The sequence below is a fragment of the Hylobates moloch genome, unplaced genomic scaffold, assembly GCF_009828535.3.
Source record: "Hylobates moloch isolate HMO894 unplaced genomic scaffold, HMol_V3 SCAFFOLD_14, whole genome shotgun sequence".
Classification (NCBI taxonomy): Eukaryota; Metazoa; Chordata; class Mammalia; order Primates; family Hylobatidae; genus Hylobates; species Hylobates moloch.
This window is the reverse complement of record NW_026652289.1, coordinates 55215313-55238066: the sequence shown is the minus strand read 5'-3', so window position 1 is coordinate 55238066 and position 22754 is coordinate 55215313. Positions and strand designations below refer to the sequence as shown.

The following is a 22754-nucleotide window of genomic DNA, read 5'->3' as shown; positions in this document are numbered from 1 at the left end:
TGGGGATAGAGGCCACAGGCTCTGAGGCCAAAGAGATAAAACAGAGCTCTGCCCTCAGAGAGCTCAGTTTGGGAGCTTGGCTAAGCATGGAACAAGCGCATGAACAGTAACCTCAATACTCCAAGCATGGTCCTGGTCTGGACAGCAGCCACATTGGCATTCTTTGGGCGCTTAATGAGAAATACAGCATCTCAGGCCCCATCCAGACCTACTGAATCAGAATCTGTATTGAACAAGATCCCCGGGTGAGTCGGATGACATTACAGCAGGACAAGCTGCATTGTAACAAACACAGAGCTCCGTCCAAATGCCACAAGGTGGTCAGCCAGGGAGAGATGGATGGTGGCCAGAGTGGCCTGAGAGGGCATCCCACAAGGCCCTGGGGACACTGGGCCCTGAAGCATGGGAGAGGAGGGTGGATGGACAGGGAGACAGGTCAGCACAGTTGGAAACTCCCTATGTGAGGTGGGCAGCTACCTGGCAGGCCAAAAGCCTCGAAGCTCACAGCAGCTAAGGGAACCGGTGTGGCAGGGCCAAGCAGGGGAGAAGGTAACCCCCATCCTTATCATGTAGCCACCAGGCCAGGAACTTGAGCCTTGCAGCAGGGAGAACCTGGAGCCGAGGCCTCTCTCGCCAGGCAGTATGGGGGTCCTGGCCCTCTGCTCCTAACGGGTTTCTGTGCACCCAGCATCCTGGGAGCACCTTGGTCCTGAGCTCCAGCAGCCCCTGCCTTGTCAGGTGCGACACATCTCATCCCCAGAGAGGGCCCTGTTGCCCACTATGCCAGCTGATAGCACAGCCCAGGCAGCTCACCTTGGAATTCCCCTCTGCAACTAGGCACCCTTCCCCCTCCAGCACAGCCTGCGGCTCCTTTCCGCCTGGCTTTGCACACTGAGAGTCGTAACAACATTCCTGGGCAATGGCCCCAGGAAAGCCCAGCAAAGAGGGGGCCTCGGAACCCCCAGACCCAGAGTCAGGCTGCTGCCTCTTCCTCCTTGCCATCTCCTGCTGGAACAGTCCTTCCCAGGACTCAAAGGGAGAGAGGTGGGAGGGGGTAGGACTGAGGAAATAGAAAAGAAACCAGTACCCAGGCAGAACCCCTTTCCTCCCTCAGGCATCTAACTCTGAGCCCTGTTTTTGTTTCCATCCCGCTGGCAATGGGAGGCCCAAGCCCCAGATTGCAAAGGGACCCCCACTGCCAGGCTCCAGAGAAGGTGAGTGCCTGCCTCTCACCAGGCCCAGGCTCTCTTCTGGGATGGTCTAGAGAGGGGTTCACAACCTTGAACCCCCAGATGGTCCTCCACTTAGGGGGCCACAGACACCAGAGATTAAGTGCCACACTCTATGTGTCTGGACACCCAGGTATCCTTCTGGATGGAGTGAAATGTCTGACCCCAGGAAGGTTCAGAACCCCTGCTTGAGCCAAGGATGGAGGCCCTTATGATCGTCCCAAAACCAAGGGAAGGAGGTTGTGAGGACAGGGGAGGTGTGGTTCACAGCAGCATCACAGCTCCTCCGACAGCTCACTGCAGCTTCTCACCTTAGCGGGGCGACCACAGTTGTACAATTTGTGCTTGACATGGCAACAGGCAACAAGATTCCCATTTTCTAAATGGGAAAACTGGGGCTCAAACAAGGTTCATAACCCATGCAGGGCTCCACAGCAGTCAGGGTTGGGGAGGTGATGGGAGGTGAGTAATGGCAGTGACGGGGTGCCAGTGACCAGCAACAGGAAGTCAGCTCAGGACACCCCTGGGACCTGCTAGGCCACTGGCCCAGTTTCCAAGATTTCAGAGCCCAGCTCTTTCTGCCCCAAGGAAGGGACATTTTAAGCACCCCCACCTTCCCCTCCTCATGGCTTCAGGAGGCTCAGTCTAGGACAGGGTAGGGACAGGGGAATGAGAAGGGCCAAGCTTCTGCCTGCTTCCATTATCAAGGCTGAGCCAGCTTTGGGGGCACACCAGCAATCCCAGAACTGACATTTCACATAGGGACTTCCCCGCCAGTTTCCACATCCACCCACACAGCCCCCAGACACCCACTCAGACAGACACCTAGATACACACACCCAGGCTGACTCCCTGAGCCTGACCAGCTTCCGGGAACCCAACCAGCTACATCTGCACTTGGGGTTCCATTTCCTTTCTCTCCTCTTAGAAAAACAAGATTATCCAGATACTATGTTTTTTTGTTGTTGCTGTTGTTCCAGGTTCTCCAGGGTATAGCTTGTGTGGAAGGAAGGACCCATCCAGGACCCAAGAGCCCAGCCAGCCTCGGGGAGGAGCCCGGGGAGCCATGTCCTGAGGGGCTGCAGCATCCTGGCCTCTTCCCTTAACACACCACAAATAGAAGTTTCAAAAGGCAGATGGGGAGCTGGAGGGGAGGGGAAGCCAGAAAAGCCCAGGGAGCCTGGGGAAGCCATGGTGGTGGCCAGGGCATGGTTTCTTTTCTGTTGGGGGGTGGGATCGGGGGCAGGTAGAGTAATGAGAAGCAGAGGTAGCCCAGAAAAGCCTATGATTAGCCATGGCCCAGGTTATGCTGGTCCCTCAAAGCACAGCCCACCCTTGCCCTGGAAAAGGCACCCAGCCTTCCTCCCCCAGCAATGGGAGATGCTGGAAGCAGCCCATCACAGCCAGCCCTGAACTCCAAACCGCAGACTCAATCTATCATGGTTTGCTGGCAATTCTTTATTAAACCAATTCTGCTGGATCAATGCTTCCTGTCCGTCAAAATGATGAATAAATCCTCGACTAGCCTGAGCAATGCTTGCAGAAGCTCTTGTGAAGCCTGAGGTGGGCAATGGCGATTGGCTACACATAGAGGCCCAAGGCCAATGGCTAAAACTCTAGAGAACAAGGCTGGGGGTGCTGGTCGGGGTGGGGTGGGTTAGGTGGGGTTGAGTGGTGGGTTTTCTAAGCTTAGAAGACTTAGCTAGGCTCTTGCCTGTTTGACCTTCTAAGGATGACACTAGCTGTTTTGGCCTAGAAGCAGGAAAGGCATAGCCACCGCTCCTCCAGACACACTCAGACGGTCTTTCTTGGATTTCTTTCCTTACACCCCACCCAGTTCCAGGCAGCTACAAGGCTGTGCAAAGAGGACGTGCCACTTGCAGCTACCAGTCCCTGTTGCTTGTTGCACAAACCCAAATTCAAAGCCCACTCTGACCCTTTTCCTGTTGCCCATTTAACAATTCTGCTGTATCCCCGCTTCCCTATCCCCACACCCTCTCCTGCAGCCATGTCCCAGGCAGCCTGCAGTTAGTGCGAGATTCTGCAGCAGGGGGACTGCAGACAGACATACCAGAAGGGGGTAAGACCAGGAAGGGGAAAAGGATCCTATCTGATGAAATCGACCCAGTCCTCACTCTTCACTTTCCAAGGTAAGGGAGATAGGAACGGCCAGGCCCAGCATCCAGAAGGTCCCCAGCCAATGCTTGCTGCTGAGGGAGGCTGGGCATGCCTGGGGTTGGCCTCTTGTAGGCTCCCCAGGCAATGGGCTTGGTGATGAGAACTCTAAACAGATGCTTTCTGACAACAAAGACAGCAGGGACCTGGGCAAGGGAGGGGAGGGCCCTTCAACAATCTCAAGCGGTTGGTACTGGAACTGCCTATCACCACCACTGAAGAGTTGAGAGACAGGAGGAAAAACCTAGGACACCCATGGGGGTGGAGGAGACATAGCTCCTGCTCACTCCTCTCTAGCTCAGCCCGGGATCCTCAGGGCCCAGTACTGGCCAGAGGCAAGTCCACTCTTCAGGAACCTGGCACTGGGAACTCAGACACCGTTCCTGATGGGAGGGTCCCACATTTGCTCACACAATTTGATGACTATGGCTGTCTGTTTAGCCTGCCCTCTGGTCTCCCTAGTCCTCTGGGAATGGGAACCCTGGAGAGATTAGGGTCAGGAAGAGCAGTCTCTCAAAGGAAAAAAGGGGGGAGGGGCTCTGTTCACTACCTATTTTAAGCCACCGAGTGTTGGCTGGTCATTCCCAGCGCGAGAAATCTCTCTCATTGGATGGAAAACGGCTTTGCTCTCATTACAAACCCAGCTTCCCTGGAGTTTGCGAAGAGGGCTCTGGGTTGGCAAAATGCTCATTTTTATAGGCAGGCAAGCAAGGTAGGCAAGGAAGGGAGATAAGTAGGTGGCAGGGCCCAGAGAAAGAGAATGAGAGAATTAAACCCAGCTTGAAAAGTGTTTCCCAGACCTTCATCACAATCTCATGTATCACGAAAGCCCAGAGGGGCACTAGGGAATCTTAGGACCTTGACTTAGGTAAAGGCATCCCTGATCCCAACCCTAGAGACAACCAACAATCCCTCTTTTTGTACAAATATGCCCACAAGCTCCCAGTGGTATCTGCTGTTCAGTGGCATCCGACTCAGGTGATGCGGAAGGGGGCAGGGTCCCTCTCCCTGTCTGGCGGTCATACCTTGTTTGGGGACCCACGAGTGGCCCATGAGAGACCAAGCAGATGCTGGAGCTTGGGTCTCTGGGGTTCGGATGGGCCACTGGACAAGCATGGGGCACAGGACAGCTGCTCATCAGTCAGAACACCAGACATCTTCACCCATCACTACGAGCAAGGTCATTCTGCCCTGCCGCTCCAGATGCCAGCTGCCCAGGGTGCCTGCTCCTGGCCCACCACTCAGCATGAGGAGCTGAGCTCAGGGTTACGGTGGGTGCAGAGGGTTTTCATCCCCACCTGAGGCCCCAGTGACTTCGGTCCTCCAGGGACCCGGCCGCAGCTTTCCAGGGCACCAGAAAGCAGACATTAATGCCTGCTGTCAGTACCCAAGGAGCTGGCCCGTTGCTAAGAGGTCTATCTCTCTTCATGGCCCTGCTCTGCAGGCTGAACGACCCGGAGCTGCCTCTAGGATGGCCATCCTGACTCTGCAGCCTTGAAGGGGGAGGAGGAATGTGTGGCTTAAGGTGGCAGAGCCCTATCCTGGCTGCCGGCAGGGGTAGGCAAGGCTCAGAACACCTTTTCATTCTGTCTCCAATGCAGCCCAGACCCGAGAAGACCAGTGACTGAAACCAGAGGAAAGTTCCCCTAGCGCGGTGCAGGAGGGGGCCTGGGGGTGTCTGGGAGCCTAGAGGCGCCCTGCTTCTCTTGGAGCTCCCAGCACAAGGAAGGAAAGTTAACTCCGGCTGGGAGGCAGGGTCAGGAGGAGGCATGCCTGCCACCGCGCAGGGCACCCACAGGATCATGGCTGTGGCCCCTTACCTGAAGTCACTGTAGGGGTGGATAATCCAAAATCCGGCCGACTTGACCCTCTCCTGCTCGCGCTCCACGGCTTTCTGGCTGCCGAACATCCTTAGGGAGAATTTGTTGACCCCGGGTTGGAGCATGGCCCCGAACTGGCGCTGCATGAAGCCGGCCTGGCCCAGGCGCACCTCGGCCTCCGGGAGGATCTGGTCGCCGGCGGCCGCGCCTCCCTCCACTTTGATAGCGGTGTCCGCCGAGGGCTGCTCGCAGGAGGCGGAGGCCGGCTGCGGTGGCTGCTGGGGCGGCGGCGGCGAGGCTGCGGGCTGCGCCGAGGCGCCGGGGCGCTCGGGCTCAGCCGCCAGGCCTGGGGGCGTCCTGTCCTCGCCGGGGGACGCGTCGCCCTCGGCGATGAGCCGCCGCTCCTCCGCGGAGTCATGCAGGTGTCCGTGACTGCTGCCGCTCCCCGTGCCGCCGCCGCCCCGGCTGCCCAGCGAGGCCAGGCTCCCGCGGAAGCGCCTGCAGTCGCCGTTCGTGCTGGACTTGCCCGCGCCGCGGGCCGGCCCTTCGCTGTCCGCTGCCCCGAGGGCCGAGCTTCGGGACTCCGTGCCACCCGCGGCCGCCGAGGGCGAGGGCGAGGGCGAGGGCAGTGGCCGCAGCCGGATGCTCCTGCGGCTGGGGTCTTGGCGGCCCCCGGCCCCCTCCTCCTCGGCGTCCTCTTCCTCGTCCATGATCCACGCCTTGGCCCCCACCTGCTGCGGGAGGCTGTACAGCCGCTTGCGCATGGACGGCGGCAGCTTGTCCATGGCGCCAGGGGCCGGGATCGGACCGGGCCAGGGGAAGGGGCGCGGCGCCGCGGACCGTCTCCAGGTCCGCCCGCCGGTCAGTCCGCCCGTGGGGACGCGTCCTTCGCCGCCGGCGTGGGGCCGCCTCAGGCGCCCATGCTCGGGCAGGCTGCGCGCCGCGGGGAAGCTCCCAGTCCCGCTCCGAGTCCCCGGGCTCGCCGCGCTACACCTCCTCCTGGGCCCGGCTGGGCGCGGGGACCCCGCGCTCCCTCCTCGCCTCCCTCCCTCCCTCTGGCGTTCAGGGGCGCGGCGCGCGGCCCGGCTCCAGGCGCCCCGCCCCCGCGGGGAACAATGGGCGCCGGCAGGAGAGGCTCTGCGGCCGCGGCGCTCGGGGAACCGCTCCGGAGTGCAGAGCGCACGGCCCGCGCGGGTCCCGGGCGTGCGTCCCGCGGGAGGGCTGGCTGTCCGTCTGTCTCGCCGCCCGGGCTTTGTGGCTGGCCACCCGGGAGCTCGCCTCGCCTGCTCTGCCCCGGCCCGTCCGGCCCGTCCCGGGGCTCCCGCCGCAGCCGAGCGGAGCCCAGCGACCCGCCGGGCTTACATCAGCGGCCGCCTCCCCCGGAGCGCCCTCCGGCAGCGCTCGGGCTCCCGCGCCCCGGAATATTCATGAAGTCGCCGCAGCTCGCGGGTTGCCATAGGAGCGGCTCCCGCAGCCGGGCCTGCCTACCTGGGCTTCTTAAAGGGGCAGCGGCGCACGGGCCGGGGGCTGGGAAGGGGCGGGGGGCGGGCCTGGCGAGGGGCCCAGGTTAGACCCTCGCTAGACCTTCGGGGCCAGGGTGAGAGGTGTCCACACTGCTGCGCCCTTAAATCTCTTTCCTGGGCCAAGCTGGGAGCGCGCCCCAAGTCTAGAGCTCCAGCTTCAGTTGCGAATTCCCATCCCAAGATTGAAGGGTGGGGGGGTGGCTTCCCAATTTCTCCATCACCAAGCTGTGGGCTCGCCTTTCCCTGGCATTTTTGCCCCTCAGCTGGGTCTCCGACTCTCCTCTTGGGAGGCGACCGGGTTCGTCTGGATGCAGAGTTCCGGCCTTCCCGCAACCCGCTTGGAGAGGGGGCTTCCGGAAATGCGCCGCGTCGAGGAGGCACCCAGGGTTTTCCTGTGACATGGGCAGGGGGCGAACCCCGCGCCAGTCTTTCCCCTGCAAAGCCTCGCAGCAGCCAGGCAAGGAGGGCGTGGGGAAACAGGGAGACACGCACAGGGCGCGCGGGTGGGACCCAGCCCTTCGAGGTAAGACTTCGAGGAAATGCGCCGGCAACAGTGACGGATGCGAGATCCGAACGCCGACCTCCGCACGCGCCTCTCCCTCGGTAGTTCCGAGAGAGGGACAAGCCGGCTGCAGCGGGGAGCTGTTGGGCCGGCTCCTCGGACGCCCCGGCACTCTGGAACTGGCTTTGGAGCCCCTTCTTCCTGTGTTCCTACCCACATTATGACACCTCCTATGTGGACCCACACTGGGTGAGTTCCTGTTCCACCCAGTGCCCTACCTGCACCCCCAAGCAGCTGCACAGCCCCCACTCCCTTCCAGTCTGCAGCCCAGCCCCCTCCCCCCCAACCCCCGCCAAGGATCCAACTGTGTGTCCTCTCTCCCAGTCTCTCCCAGTGTACAGTGTCCGGGCATATGGACAGATTTCACTAGCTCAGCCTAAGGTATAGCCCTACCCCTCTCCAACACCCTGGACAGCCTTATACCCCAGATTAGCTCAGAAATGGAGAGGGGGACAGATTGGGCATTAAGGGGAGGGGGGTTGTCCAGAGAAGGCTGGAGCTGAGATTAATGTTGGAGCGGACACACAGCAAAGTCTCACAGGAGGGAGGCAAAAAGGTCCCCTGGCTCTGCCATCTCTCTGAGGAATAACATCAAGTTTTTCTTCAAATGATTTTTTTACTCTCATTCTTAGCCCAATGTGACCACTTTCCCCTCCTCCATCCAGAGTAGGAATTTGGAGGGCAGGATGGGGGCGGGCAGCCTAGCAGGGGCTCTTCTGCTCTACCCACTGGACCACAGGACCTCCCACAGTGGGAGGAATGACTAGGGTGATGACATCACTGGTAGCTGGCATTTTTACTTTTAAGCAGCTCTGAGCTGACAGTTCTCTGCACAGATGCTGGAAGCCTAATCCCTGAGTGTCCTTGGGTCTCCTTGAGAAGAAGTGTTCTTAAAGAGCTGTGAGCCCAGCCCGCCCTGGTCTACCAGCCACAGGAGGGAAGACCTCCATTTAACACACTTCTTTGAGCTTCTTTGTCTAGCTGGGAGTTAGTCTGCCTTAACCCCACTCAGGAAGTCAGCCCATATAGGCTTCCCCATGACCTATGGAGAGACATCTCCTCCTCTGGGAACCCTTTCCTAATCACCAAAACCTTGGCCATGTCCCTGCCTTTGGTTCCCATGGCCCATTAGCTCCTGTGACCCTGAGCACTGATTACACAGTGCAGTCTGTGCCCTGAGGGTGGAGCAGGTCCACCTTATCTCAGGGATCTCTCTCCACCAACACAAGGGTGGACAGAAAGCAGATTAATAAGTTTCAACTCTACAAATGAGTGAGGGACCCTAGAAGTTAGCTAATGGCATTGGAGGGGATTCTTGGAGGAGATGGAGGATAAGACCAAAATTCTGCTTCCTGGGATACTGCTGCCACAGGCAGGTGTCAGGGTCTCTTCCAGCACCTCACTCACCCTCAATTTTGTTAGTGGCACCCATTCACGACCATCTAGGACCAACTTTAGGTGCAGCAATGACAGTTAGCTAAATCAGGCCCTTGGTAAACCCTGATGAGATCTGGCTTCTCCTGTCTCCTTTATGTGGAAACCCTAATGGAGGACATTGGTGGTGTACCAACAGTCCAGGGGACAGAGGAGGAGCAGCCCCAGGTCTTGCCCTTGACGGGCTTCAAGTTGTGAGGAAGCTAGACTCATTCTCAGGAATCGGGCATGAAAATAGAGCAGGAAAACTGAAGACAGGAAAGAAATGTATACTAAGTCATATCCCCAACCATGAGAGATTTCAGAGGGAGCTATTGCTGGCCTTGGAGTAGCTAGGGAGGGTTTCCTGGAGGAGGGGGCCAGACTTGATGAGAGACATATATCCAACACTTTACAGTTTACACCCTTTTGTTGTTAAACCACATGAAATTTTGATTTTTGTGAGCCCAATATTGTCAAATTTTGGCAATTTCACAGGGGTCAACCTAACATTCTTACTCCCATTTGCAGGCAGGAGAACTAAAGCACAGAGAGGTTAAGTGACTTGCCAAATGCCCCATAGCAAGAAAATGGTGAAGATAGAATTCAAGGGCCCCGCAGGGCAGGCTGGGCTCTACTGCCCATCTGCTCATGCAGGTGGGGTAGGGGCAGGCACAGATGGAGGAAGGAGAATGAGAGAGAAGGTAAAGAATGGAGAGAGAATAAATAGGACTCCCACATTCTGTAATCTCCCCATTGCTCCACCTGGGTCTCACACCCTCTCCTTTCCAGCACTGCCTAGAAGGCCTGGGGTCTGCTCTGGTTCCTTTGATAACATGGTAGCCAGGCCCTGGGTACCCCAGCAAGGGGAAGGCCCTGTCTCAGGACTGAAATATGGAGAAGACCTGCTGCTCTCAGCATGGGTGGGGGACTAGGGGACGTTGGAGACAAATGGGCTGCTGCAGGGCTGCAGCGGGCCTGGGTATTCCTGGAATGCAAATGTAGAAAACATCTGAGTCTAAGAGAGAAGGGGACTGGGGAGGATGGGTTTCCTTCCCTGGAATGGACACTGAATATCAGTGAAAGTTAGAAGACCTGCTGCGAGTAGAAGTGAAGAATGCAGCTGATTGTGTAAATCAACCTCAGACCTTATTTGTGGGGACCTAGATGGGCAGAGGGGGATGGGAAATTCTGGAAGCTTATTTGCTTACGGGCAGAGGACATTGTTCTTGCTTGGAGAGGCAGCTCTGGGATAGGGCAGTGGCTCCCACAGCCTGCCATGCCAAAGTTTTGGCCAGTTCTGCTTGAAACGAAATGGGAAAAAAAAAAAAAAAACACACAGAGAGAGAACAATGTAGGATATTTTAGGGTAAGGTTGCCAACTGTCCTTTCTTAGAAGGCTGTCTTTATTCTGAGGTTATATCCTTGCTGCATTCTCTGTGTTAAAATGCCCTTTTATGAAATCATGGTGCTGGAAGATGCTGTTTTTTCAATGTCGTTGGCTAAATAAAAAGTTGGCACTGGGTTCTGTGTTTGTTCCCAAAAATCATTTTTGAGATGTTATTGGTCTATAAGTTCCAAAAGTCTGGGAACCCCTGTTGTAAAGAATAGAGCATGAAACTGAAAAACAAAAGCTGGAGAATTAAATACTTCTCTGTCGGTTACTGCCTGTGTATGCCTCAATCTTCCTCGTGTGTAAAATGGGTTTAATAATATGCACCTCAAAAGTTATTGCTAAGACTACATGAGAAAATGAATGCACCTAGCATAGCATCTCATTTGTAGTAAGTTCTCAGTAAACACTGAGTGATGAAATGATGGGATGAAACCTGCATTACCCAATGGAGAGGAAGGCTCTTGGCCTTTGGAATCCAATTTAAGTCATATCGTCATCTTAATACTTTCTGTTGGGATGAAAGGGATGTTTTATACAAGATTCCTTCCTTTGAACTCTCCATCCTTGACAAGCCCTGGCTGGGTCTCCAGAAGACAGACTTCCTTCTCTCTGGGACAGGAACTTGCTGTGGCCCCAAGCTCTACAGCAAGCTTGTTCAACCCACAGCCCACGGACCACATGCAGCCCAGGACAGCTTTGAATGCAGCCCAACACAAACTTGTAAACTTTCTCAAAACATTATGAGATTTTTTTGTGATTTTTATTTTTAGCTCATCAGCTATTGTTAATGTTAGTATATTTTGTGTGTGGCCCAAGACAATTCTTCTTCCTCCAGTGTGGCCCAGGGAAGCCAAAAGATTGGACACCCCTGCTGTATAGACAGCTGCTAACTCAGAGGCCACATCCTTGACCCTGTGCTCGAGACCCTCTGAGAAGGCTGGGGGGTGGTGGCAAGTGGTGTCCATACATACATGCCACTTCATCTTTTTGCTCAGTGTAGATACAGTCCTGCACTTCTGCTCTGCCCCAAGGCAGGTCTGCTCTGTAGGGCTGGACAGGGATCAGGGACATATAGACTTCCCGCTGGGAGTCCCAACCTGGAGACAAGGCCTCCAAGAAAGAATACTGGAATCAGCACCATACCCTCAGGTTTTCTGTCCTGAGGCTTCCTGATAAAGAAGCTGGAAAAAAAAAAAAAAAAAGGAAACTGGAAGGGGAGGGGGCATGTGCAGGGAGCAACCAGACTGGATATAGATGTTCCGGGAAACAAACCAACCAGCCAGTGTTGACCAAGCCCTTGGGTGCCCAACCCTGTGCACAGCTACACATGGATGGAGGCCAAGAAGGCAGAGATATGCCCTAGCTTGGGCGGTACCTGGTCTGGTCAAAGCAGCAAAAGATCATCCCAGAGGTTTGTAATCAAGGGTCAGAGGGAGTGGTTTAGAAGCTCAGGGCGATGATCCTCTTGAGTAGAGTCAAGGTGGGCTTCCTGGAGGAAATGGAAAGTGGTGTGTGTGTGTGTGTGTGTGTGTGTGTGTGCGCGCACTCACGCTTATTGTGGAGGAAAGAGTGAATGGAGTAGCCTGGCATGGATAAGGCCTGCAGCATTCTCACAGTGGGGTCATCGAGGATAGAGCTGGGGGCAGGTGTTCCATTCACCTGCAACAGCTTTTGCCCTAAGCTAGCCCTAAGAGAAAGTCCTGCTGTATTATACTCAGTCCTTCTGATCCCCCTCCTCCCAGCACCCTCAACCCCAGTAGGTGACACTTGCTATAAAAAAGCACTGGGAGCCCACATGCCCATCACATCAAGGTGTTAGTGAACAAGAGACCCCCTACAGGCTCAACTTCCTATTGGGCTTGCCATCTGCCTTCTCTTCAGTTCTGCCTGGTTTCTTTAGGATTTAGGAGCATGAGCTATTGTATTGTCCTCTTCTCTATCCCCTGCCTCTGTGCAGGACTCCACCGTGAGCCCCTGGACCCCAGCAGAGCCCAAAGCCCTTTCATCTCCAGGCCAGCCCCAGCTGCATTGCCCTTGATCTCTCTACTCCACACCATCCCGGACGCTTGACTGTTCCCAGGGGACTCTGCCAGGGCACCGGGTGGGACCTCTTCCCCCTCCCACCCCGGGGAGCCTGGAGGAAGAAGTGCTGACAGCTCAGCCAGGTCTGGACTGTGTCTCTGTGTCCTTCTGGGGCTCCAGGACGTCTGGGCCACCTGGACTCAGAGCCAGGCCGGAGAGGGAGGCACTGGGAGGGGGAGGCCCTGAGGTGCCAGCTGAGCAGAGCTGCCAAAAAATAAGTACCACAGACTCCTCTGTTCGAAGTCTGGAATTCACGATATATCAGGGATGAAGTGGGTTCAGACAGGGGCCTCTGGGGGTGGTTTCACAGCTTGGGCTAGACGCGCCAGGAAGGGAAAGAAGGAAGAGACAGAATGGACTGGGAGATGGGGGAAGAGACTGCAAATGGGGCTGGGTGCAGTGGTAGAAAGAGAGGTGGTGGACAGCTGGAGAGTTGGGGCTTTTCCTGGGACCCCGAGATGGCCCAGGGACTGGACTTGGCTCAGTCCCCCACTAACACTGGGCTCCTCCGCTGCACCCAGCCTTGCCCAGGCAGTCCTCTCTGCCATGCCCTCAGTCCTCTCCCCGACTTGTCTACGTTTTCTTCCTCCCCTAATTTCACATGATCCCTTTTCTCTGTTCAACGTGTGGACTACCTGTTATCTGATGCTATATGATCCAGTCCCTAATCTCCAGGCACCTCCAGGCTATGGCAAGGATAAGACAGACTCAAGACTTCACATAAGGAAGCCAGGGACGAGGAGCATGTGATGTGGACAAGAGGCTAGAGAGCCGAGGGGGGGAGGAGGATAAGCGTGAGGAGGGAGCAGGGGAGATGCTCCTGTCTGAAGTAGTTTTGAAGCAAGCAGGTGTGACTTGTAGAAGTGGAGGCAGGGAGGTGGGGCACGCCAGGTGCAGGGCCCAGTGTGAGCAGAAGAGCAGCAAAGGGAAGCCCCTGCCCTGGAGTGGGTGAGCACCCTGGGAGACCGCAGTTCCGGGGGTCAAGGAGTGGGGAACGCGAGGACACGAGGGTGGGTGGCTCTGGAAGCCGAGGGGAATGCTGAGGGCGACTGGAGACAGGCTTTGGGGAGGACCATTGGGTTGTGCCCTGGGAGCCCAGCGCTGTGCTCAGCTCTGCTCAGAGTGAGCAAGAAAAGAACAAGACACAGTCCCTGCCCCTGGAAGCTCACAGTGGGGTGGCGGAGATGAAAGTAATGCTGTGAAACAAGTCATCCTGCCAGAAGCAGGGGCCTGGACCCCTGACTGCTACAGGGACAGGGACCGAGCAACAGCCAGGCTGGAGTTTGAGAGAGCTGCTCTCTCTCTGGTTCCCTGCAAAGCACATCTTTGTACAGGCCCCACAGCCCAGCCTCCCTCCCACAAGCCCCATGCATCAGGGTAACCTGCTATTACATGAGCCTTCCGCTGGATGCCTTCCAGAAAGACACAGCTTCACTGTGTAATGAGAGCTGTGCCCCAGGCCACCCTGCAGGATCCAGAGAAGAGGCAGAGCCAGGGAGAGGGCAATGGAGGCTGCCACATAAGCTATGACAGATGTGGTGACAGGGGCTGTCATGGAGGCTGTGACAGAGACTGCGGTGTGGACTGTGATACACACCGTGACAAGGTCTGCAATAGAGACTGTGACAGGGACTATGACAGAGGCCATGATAGAGACTGTGACAGAGGCTGTGATAGAGGCTGTGACAGAGACTGTGATAGAGGCTGTGATAGAGGCTGTGATAGAGGCTGTGACAGAGGCTGTGACAGAGGCTGTGATAGAGGCTGTGACAGAGGCTGTGACAGGGGCTGTGACAGAGGCTGTGACAGAGGCTGTGACAGAGGCTGTGACAGGGGCTGTGATAGAGGCTGTGACAGAGGCTGTGACAGAGGCTGTGATAGAGGCTGTGACAGAGGCTGTGACAGAGGCTGTGACAGAGGCTGTGATAGAGGCTGTGACAGAGGCTGTGACAGAGGCTGTGACAGAGGCTGTGATAGAGACTGTGACAGAGGCTGTGATAGAGACTGTGTAACAAAGGAATATATAAATGTAACAAAATGTAACAAAATAACTAATATAAAATGTAATAAAATATAACAAAATGTAATAAAATATAGAAATGTAATTGATAAGTAACAATAAATTTACAAAATTAATAAAATGTAAACAAGGGTGTGATAGGTGATGGTGTGATGGGTGTGACAAGCGTGTTGTCAAGTTGACAATGTACCAGGGTGTGATAGTGTGATAGGTGTAATGTGAAAATGTGATAAAATATCAAAAAATTAATAAAATATAATAAAATAACAAAAATTGACAATATATGATGGACAATCAGAGGCTGTGACAGAGGCTGTGATAGAGGCTGTGACAGAGGCTGTGACAGAGGCTGTGATAGAGGCTGTGACAGAGGCTGTGACAGAGGCTGTGATAGAGGCTGTGATAGAGTCTGTGACAGGCTGTGACAGAGACTCTGACAGGGACTGTAACAGGAATTGTGACAGGGGCTCTGACAGAGGCTGTGAAAGAGGCTGGGACAGAGACTCTGACAGGGACAGGGACAGGCACTGCGATGGGGACTGGGACAGAAATGTGACTAAATCTGGAACCACAATCAGAGTTGGGACAACAGTTCCTGGAGCCCGGGCCCACACTCCCACGGTCGACAGAGCAGTTGGCGGTGACAGCAGCAACACAGCAAACACAGAGGCCCAGCCAGGCCCAGGCATTTGTGGGGACGCCAGCAGGCTGAAGCTGCCACGAGAAGACAGCGAGAGGGAGGTGAGTGAGGCTGGCGCCCACCCAGCTCTGCCTCGGATGTCTGTGTCCGCAGGCGAGTTCCTGGCCCTCTCTGGGCCTCAGTTTCCTTGATAGTGCTTACCGTGGGGACAGATCAGATTAGAGTGTGGTAAGTGCAAACGTGCACTGACCGAGGGTCCCAAGTTACTCTCAGGGGTCTCTGAATCTCCAGAGTCTCCCCAGGCACAGCCAGCTGATTGAATCCGTAATGCACCTCCCACAGATATGAACAACCATCTACCCCATGTGTGCAGTGCTCTTGTGAAGAACGAAACACAAATTTGTTTTAAAATGTAAGAGAATTCATAGTCATGATAGTAACTAACATTTATGGAGCACTTGCTCTGTGCAAAGTACCACGCCAAATGCTTAGCGTGAATTCGCTCATGTAATCCTCGCTAGAGCTCTGTCAGGTAAGTGGTATTTTCCCCATTTTACAGATGATTAAACTGAGGCTTATAGAGGCTGACCGAGTTGCCCAAGTTCCCAAGGCTAGAGGAAGAGCCAGGGTTTGAAGACGCTTCTGTCTGACCCAGTCTGGGCTCCTATCCTCACTCACCGTGAGCAACTCTCTTAATCACAACTGCTATTGTGTCAGATACACTTGAAGTTCAAAGTCAAAAATGTTTTCACTGAAAAAGGGGTCTTCACACTTGAATTGGCTGGGACCTACAGGGAAGCGTTCCTTCAGTCCGTGGGCACTTCTGGTATTTCTGGAACTCTATCTTCTCTCTGCCCCTGCCTGAGGCACTAAGTTGGGGATAAGCAGGATATGATTTTCTGCCCTAAGAGAGCACAGAACAGCTGTAACAATTTCAAGGACTGTGGTTGTTTTTGTACTTTGTGGTCAGGATCTTACTTTGAGCTGTGCAGAGAAGGCCCTCACCCCCTGCTGTCCTTGAGGGATGGATCTTCATTCTCCCAGATGCTCCTTGGTTGGGAAGTGAGGTGGGGACCCCATGGCTCTTCCCAGACCACCACTCTTCTATCTTCCCATAAAACTCCTCACCCAGCCAGGCGCAGTGGCTCATGCCTGTAATTCCAGCACTTTGGGAGGCCAAGGCAGGCAGATCACCTAAGGTCAGGACTTCAAGACCAGCCTGGCCAACATGGTGAAACCTTGTCTCTACTGAAAATACAGAAATTAGCTGGGCATGGTGGTGGGCACCTGTAATCCCAGCTACTCAGGAGGCTGAGGCAGGAGAATCACTTGAACCTGGGAGGCGGAGGTTGCAGTGAGCCACTGCACTCTGGCCACTGCACCCTAGCCTGGGGGACAGAGCGAGACTCAGTCTCAAAAAATCAAACAAACAAAAAAATCCCTCTTCACCCACCTGCTCCTCAGGGGCTCCCACAGCCGGTCCCCTCATGGCTGTCACCCAGGCATCTTTCCCACTGAATTTCTGCCTTCATGGAGGGGGCTCCCCATGAACCTCAGCCCTGGCTTCTGATTTCAGTGGCCTTCTTCTCACCCCATCCACTCCCATGGTCATCCACTCCCATGGCCTCAACCTAGAGATGCTCTACCTCTACAATTTAGGCTGACCTCAGCCTCTGCTCCTTCCACCTGCTCTCCTGGCCCTCCCTTTACACCTGCTCATCAAGGGCAGTGAGAGCTGCAAAAGAACTCTCAGCACATAATGACTGCATCTGAACCCTTGCACCCAGAGACTTAAATAAACACTAGCATCGTTTCTAACAGCTCAAAGCAGCATCACTAGATGATGACTCCAGCCCTTTAAAGTCCCTGCCTGGGAAAGCTCAAGTTGGCCAAAAGAATTTATTGTTTGTTCCAGTCGAGGGCCCCTGTCTCCCAGTCTCTGTGGGAGGGCACTTAACTTTGATAAGTGCCAGTCACCAAACCTAGCTTGCCTGGTCATATAGAGGAAACTCCTGTTTTTGCCCTTCAGTGTCTGTTGCCTGGCTCATCCCACTTTAAAAAAAAGTCTCTTGGTCTTTGTTTTGAAGAAGTTGAGTTCAGTTCATGCAGAACCCTTTTCCCTATTGTAATAGTTACCATTGAATAAAATCTGTCCTTACCATTTTAACTAGTGTATAGGTTTGTTTACCTTTGACAATAGCAAGTTCTGTGCATCGCCCCTTCCGTCTTCAGTCTCTTCCCTTCCCAGTTTAGATCTCAACATCTACCACCACAACCTTATCTTGCCAGTGTCCTCAATTTCCTTGCCTCATGGTTCTTTTTGTCTGTCAACCTAGAAACTCCAGCTCTGACCTTCTCTGCAGGCACACCAGCTACAGCAGGCCTGAGAGGCAGCCAGAGAAAATCACATAGCCGCACAGATTTGTTCATTGTCTCTGATGTGCCTCTATGCCTGGCAATCTGACTGTGTTTTCCTTATCTGCCATGTCTTCATTCTGTTCCATCAGTGTCTGAGTCTGCACAGTGTTGCTATGACAGAATACCACAGACTGGGTAATTTATAAAGAAAAGAGATTTAGTTGGCTCATGGTTCTGGGGGCTGGGAAGTCCAAGAGCATGGCACTAGCATCTGGTAAGGGTCATCCTGTGGTGGAGGGATGGAGGGCAAAGGCAAGCATGTGAAACAGAGAGGAAGGGGACCAAACATATCAGGAGCCCATTCCTGCAATAATGGCATTAATCCATTCGTGAGGGAGTGGCTCCTATGACCTAATCACCTCTTAAAGGCCCACCTTTTAATACAATGGCAATTAAGTTTCCAACACACAAACTTTAGGGGGACACACTCAAACAATAGCAACCAGTTAACACTCCTCTCCAAAATCTCAGCCTCCTGATCAAATCTCTGCTATCCAAAAAAAAAAAGTGTCATCCTTGAACTTCGCTGTCCCTTTCTCTCCTTCCCATCACATCTAAACCTCTCAAGAAGGTGGGCTTCATTCGCCTTCCTTTCTCAACTCCCACTCATTCCTCAGCCCACGTAGTCAGGCTTCACTACCCATGGTGTCTTCAGCAAGGCCACAAATGTCCTCCTGAGTATGAAGTACACCTTTTTTTCCTTTCCTTATTGACCTTGGAGCACCATGCCATGCTGCTGACCCCCTCCCGCTTCTTGAAACACCCGCTTCCCTTCACTTCAGGGACACACACTCTTCTAATTTTCTTTCTACATCTCTGGCCAGTTCTCAGGATCCTTTGTGTCCCATCCTCTTCTACTGGCTCCTCACATGTGGGTGATATCCCTGACTCTATTGTATGCTCTATTTTTTTCCCCCACGGGATCTCTCTCCCTGAACACCAGGCCCTTGGCTTCAGTTACCATTCATACCTTCAGCCCAGACCTCTCCTGTGGGCTCCAGACCTGCTTATTTGGCTTCTTGGATGTGTTACAAGCAGCACACACTGCAAATGTCTAAACATTCACACTCTTCTCCAAAGACCCCTGCTCTTCCTGCTCAATGAATGAGACCACCATCATCCCGTGGCTGAAGCCAGAAACACTGGCATTATTCCTGACTCCTTCCTCTGCCCCAACATCCCATCAGTTCAAAAGTCTTATTTCTCCTTCATAAATATCTCTCAAATATGTCCACTTCTTACCATATGCACTGACACAACTTCAGATGATTTCTTGCTTAGGCTATGGCAACAGCCTCCTAACTGGCCTCCCTGCCTCCAGCCTTGCTCTACTATAATCCATTATCCATGATGCTGCCAGCGTGGTATTTCAAATGTAAATCTAGCCATATCTGCTTAAAACTAATAAATATCACTGGCCTTAGGATAAAATCCAAACTCCACTGGCAAATAAGCTGCTCGATGGTCTGGCTGCTGTTGCTCCCTCAGCCTTCCCTCCAACCAGTGCCCTCCTGACCATTGCACTGTGTGCTCATGCATGTCCATGGGCTTTCTGCTGGTGGTGATGGTGGCGATGTCATTCATGGCTTGGAAGCGATCGGATGTTAGTTGTTGGTGATTATGGTGGTAACTTTAAACCACTGCCCATCACATTTTCAAGGTGATCTTTGGAGGCTGACTTCATCCAACAAATATTCCTCACTCCTGTTTCCTGCAGCATTAATTATGCATGCCCATCTCAGACCCACTTCCACCCAGGGCTGTTTTAGGGCCCTCTGTCTGGGGCCCTGGCCAGCTCGCACATTGACTCTTGGTTATCAGCCTGAACCTATGTCCAGCGTTCATCTCTTTCTGGCCTTGAGTTGAGCCCAGCATTTTGGTGATGGGACAGTGATGGTGATAGACATGAAGATCCTGCTGCTATCAGCACTCACTGGGGAGACAGACAAAGTTGCCTGGGGACCCTAGGAGAGGAGCCACTGGGAGGTCCAGCCGGATGGTGCTAGTTCCAAGTCCTGCAGAGTCCAGCAGTGATCAGCTGATGGGGCTGCTTTGACCTTCTCAGAGGTTTGGCTCTGAAATGCTGACCTTCACCAACTTTCTCTGTATACCCAGGGCTGATGGTCTGACCCCCCAGCACAGGGCACTTGGTTGCCAGGCTGGAGCCCTTACACTTCTGATATAGACAACATCCCTCCCCAATACCAGCATTTATTTGCATCTATGAATATGCATGGAGGCTGTTTTCCTGAGCTGGGGAAGGTAGCTGGGAGCTGGGAAGACTGGAGATAAGCTGTCTTGGGGGTGATCACAAGGCATGATCTGCCCCTGTGGTAGGCAGAATGATAGGCCCCAAAGATAACCAGGTCCTAATTCCTGGAACCTATGAATGTTACTTTGCCTGACAAAAAAAATATATAAAAGTTTGCCAAGGTGATTAAGGATCTTGAGATGGGAAGATTATCCTGGATTATGTGGGTAGGCCCTATGCAATCACTGGTGTCCTTATAAGAGGGAGACAGAGGGAGATTTGACCCAGAACAAGAAGACAAAGTACCCACGAAAGCATGATGATGCGCTGAGGGCTTTGAAGATGGAGGAAGGGGCCATGAGCCAAGGAATGCAAAGGAACACATCTAGAAGTGGGAAGACACAAGGAAACAGATTCCGCACAGGAGCCTCTGGAGGGAGCGTGGCCCTACCAACACCTTGATTTCAGCTCAGTGAAACTGATTTCAGGCTTCTGACCTCTAGAACTATAAGAGAATAAATGTGTGTTCTTTTATGCCACCAAGTTTGTGGCACTTTGTTACAGCAGCAATAGGAAACTAATACAGTCCCCTTCCACCCCCCCCCTCTGTCACTCCTCACTTCCTCTTGAGTTGGGTTAAGCTGTGGGTAAGCAGGGTAGCTGGGTGCTGAGTGGTAGAGAAGACAGTCCTCACCTCTCCTTGGGGCCTGGCATCCTCTGGTTCCAGTGAATGGTGGCTTTGGAAACACTGGAAGGTGACACCTCCTCAGAGCAGTAGTCACACATGGGTCACTGTCAGAGTGACATGCTCAGGCTACTTCCAGTGGCTTTGCTGGCAGTAGGCGTTGAGCTGGGGCAGAGAGGAAGGATTCTAGAGAAGCCATATGGGGATCGTGGCTGACAGAGCGATGCTTGAGCATATGTGTGCTCCCTTTTTTGGAACTCCCAGAATACTTGGGCAGAGGAGGAAGAGGGCAGAGGTCCTGTAGGCGCAAGAAGAGAAACAGCAGGAACTTTGAGTTATGGATGTTAATGGAGCTTTATTTATAGCCACAGACTGGGAGGGTCTGATAACATTTGTGTGATGTTGCTCCTCTAGCTGGCTACTCCCCCACTGCCTTTTCGCATAGGTGGCTGATTAAGCAAACAACGATGTCCAAATGCTTTCATCCCCTTTCATTCAGTCTCCATCTTTTTCTTATTGAGTTGAAGGAGCACTTTCTATACTGGGGAGAGTATTCCCTTCTTTATCACATATTGCTACAAATACCCATTTCGCCTAGTTTCTTATTTCTTTTAACTTTTGTTGTGCAGTGTTTGCCATGCAGAAGTTTTCTTTTTTATAGTAAAGTATAAAACTAAAAAGTAAAAAAGGATTTTTTATTTATTTATTTATTTTTGAGACACAGTCTCGCTCTGTCGCCCAGGCTGGAGTGCAGTGGCGCAATCTCAGCCCACTGCAAGCTCCGCCTCCCGGGTTCACACCATTCTCCTGCCTCAGCCTCCATAGTAGCTGGGACTACAGGCGCCCGCCACCACCACCACCCACCCCCCACCCCCCCGCTAATTTTTTGTATTTTTAGTAGAGACGGGGTTTCACCGTGTTAGCCAGGATGTTCTCAATCTCCTAACCTCCTGATCTGCCCACCTCAGCCTCCCAAAGTGCTGGGATTACAGGCTTGAGCCACTGCGCCTGGCCATAAAAAATTATTTTTACCATCAAACAATGCCTTTTGATAGTAAAGTATATCAACTTTCCTTTTACCATCCCTGACTTAGATATCACACTTAAAGAGCTCTTCCCCATCTCAAGAAATACTCACTTAAATTTTCTTTCTATAAATGTTTATATACATATATAATCCATCTTTCCCCCATTAATTAGCAATGCCTCCTTTCCTCACATACTAAATTTTTATACATACACGGTTATATATTTCTGAATTCTATCTCTGTTCCATTGATTTTATTCTCTATTCTTGTTCCTATACCACTCTGACCGCTCCCCCCGCCCAAATTACTGCAACATACTATTATCTTTAAATAATAAGAGGAGTCTCTGTCCTGTGATATTTACCTCATTTAGAATTCTTTCCTGGGTTTCTTACCAGATTAACTATCTAGTTAAAATAATTTGATCATATTTTAAAAGATTATGGGCTGGGCAAGGTGGCTCATGCCTGTAATCTCAGCACTTTGGGAGGCTGAGGCAGGCGGATCACGAGGTCAAGAGATCAAGACCATCCTAGCCAGCGCGATTCCCAGAGTCTTTAGATTTGCCCTGAATTGAGGGTGAAGGCAGGGATGATGGTGAAGCTGTGGGTGTGGGTGAAATTCAGAAGGAGATTAAATACTAAACAAGAGGAACTGAAGGTGGAAGACCGTTGGCATGTGTGGGGAAAGTGAATGCTGTGAATGTGGATAAGAGAAAGCACACAGAGGGGAGAGGTGAGACACCAGCAGACGAGTGTCAAATAAGCCAGAGGAGGAGGAAAGCTCAAGACCAGCATAGTCAATAGAGTGCCGTGTTGCAGGGCGGTTGCGGAGAATGACTGCAATGGAGCTGTGGGCTGTGTTGGTCGTGGCTGATTAGCGATGAGGTGGTTGTAATATTTAGTGTTTAAACTGGGACTGTTGGAGAAGACTCTGGGACAACAGGGGTAAAGCAGGATTCTTCCTGGAAAACTGAGACACATGGTAACCCCAGTTAGTGGTGACCTCTGAGAAAGTGGTCTCATTGGAGGGATGGCCAAGGTGCCTAGGTTATGTGGGTTGATGGTACACTGTGCTTTGTAGAAGTTTGGCCCAAAATATAAGGAGAGAGTTGGTGGTAGATGGAGGGGAATCAAGGTTGAAAGGGGTGGGTATATTTGCTTGTCTGTTTTCTAGGCTTGAGAGATTTGTCCGTCTGGGGAAGGGCAAGGACTTAGTAAAAAGGGAGAGATAGAAGATGCAAGATATAGAAGGGATAATTAACAAAGAGAGAAGATACAGGAGGGCAAGGGCAAGATCAGCAGTGTATAGAGGACATGGGGTTAGCCTGGAAGAGGAGGACAGTTCCTGATAAGAGAGGAAATAAAAGAATGCATGGCAAACAGAGGAAAGTTGAGGTGCAGAAAAGGGAATTTGAGAGAACTAATAGTTTCTCAGGAATGGCTGCTGAGAAGGAGGTGGGCAATCTCTTTGGAGCAAAGAGCCCCCAAAGGAAAGGAGTAGAAGCCTTTA

At 53.1% G+C, this 22754-nt stretch overlaps 1 protein-coding gene across 1 annotated transcript in view; it reads right to left on the bottom strand.

The window, feature by feature from the left end:
* Positions 1 to 6370, bottom strand: part of HCN4 (hyperpolarization activated cyclic nucleotide gated potassium channel 4) — a 46271-nt gene extending 39901 nt beyond the window's left edge. The window contains exon 1 of the mRNA XM_032174789.2: positions 5225 to 6370. Coding sequence (XP_032030680.1) covers positions 5225 to 6009 — 785 coding nt within the window. The 5' untranslated portion in view covers positions 6010 to 6370. The remainder of the gene's footprint in view (positions 1 to 5224) is intronic.
* Positions 6371 to 22754: the final 16384 nt, after the last annotated feature.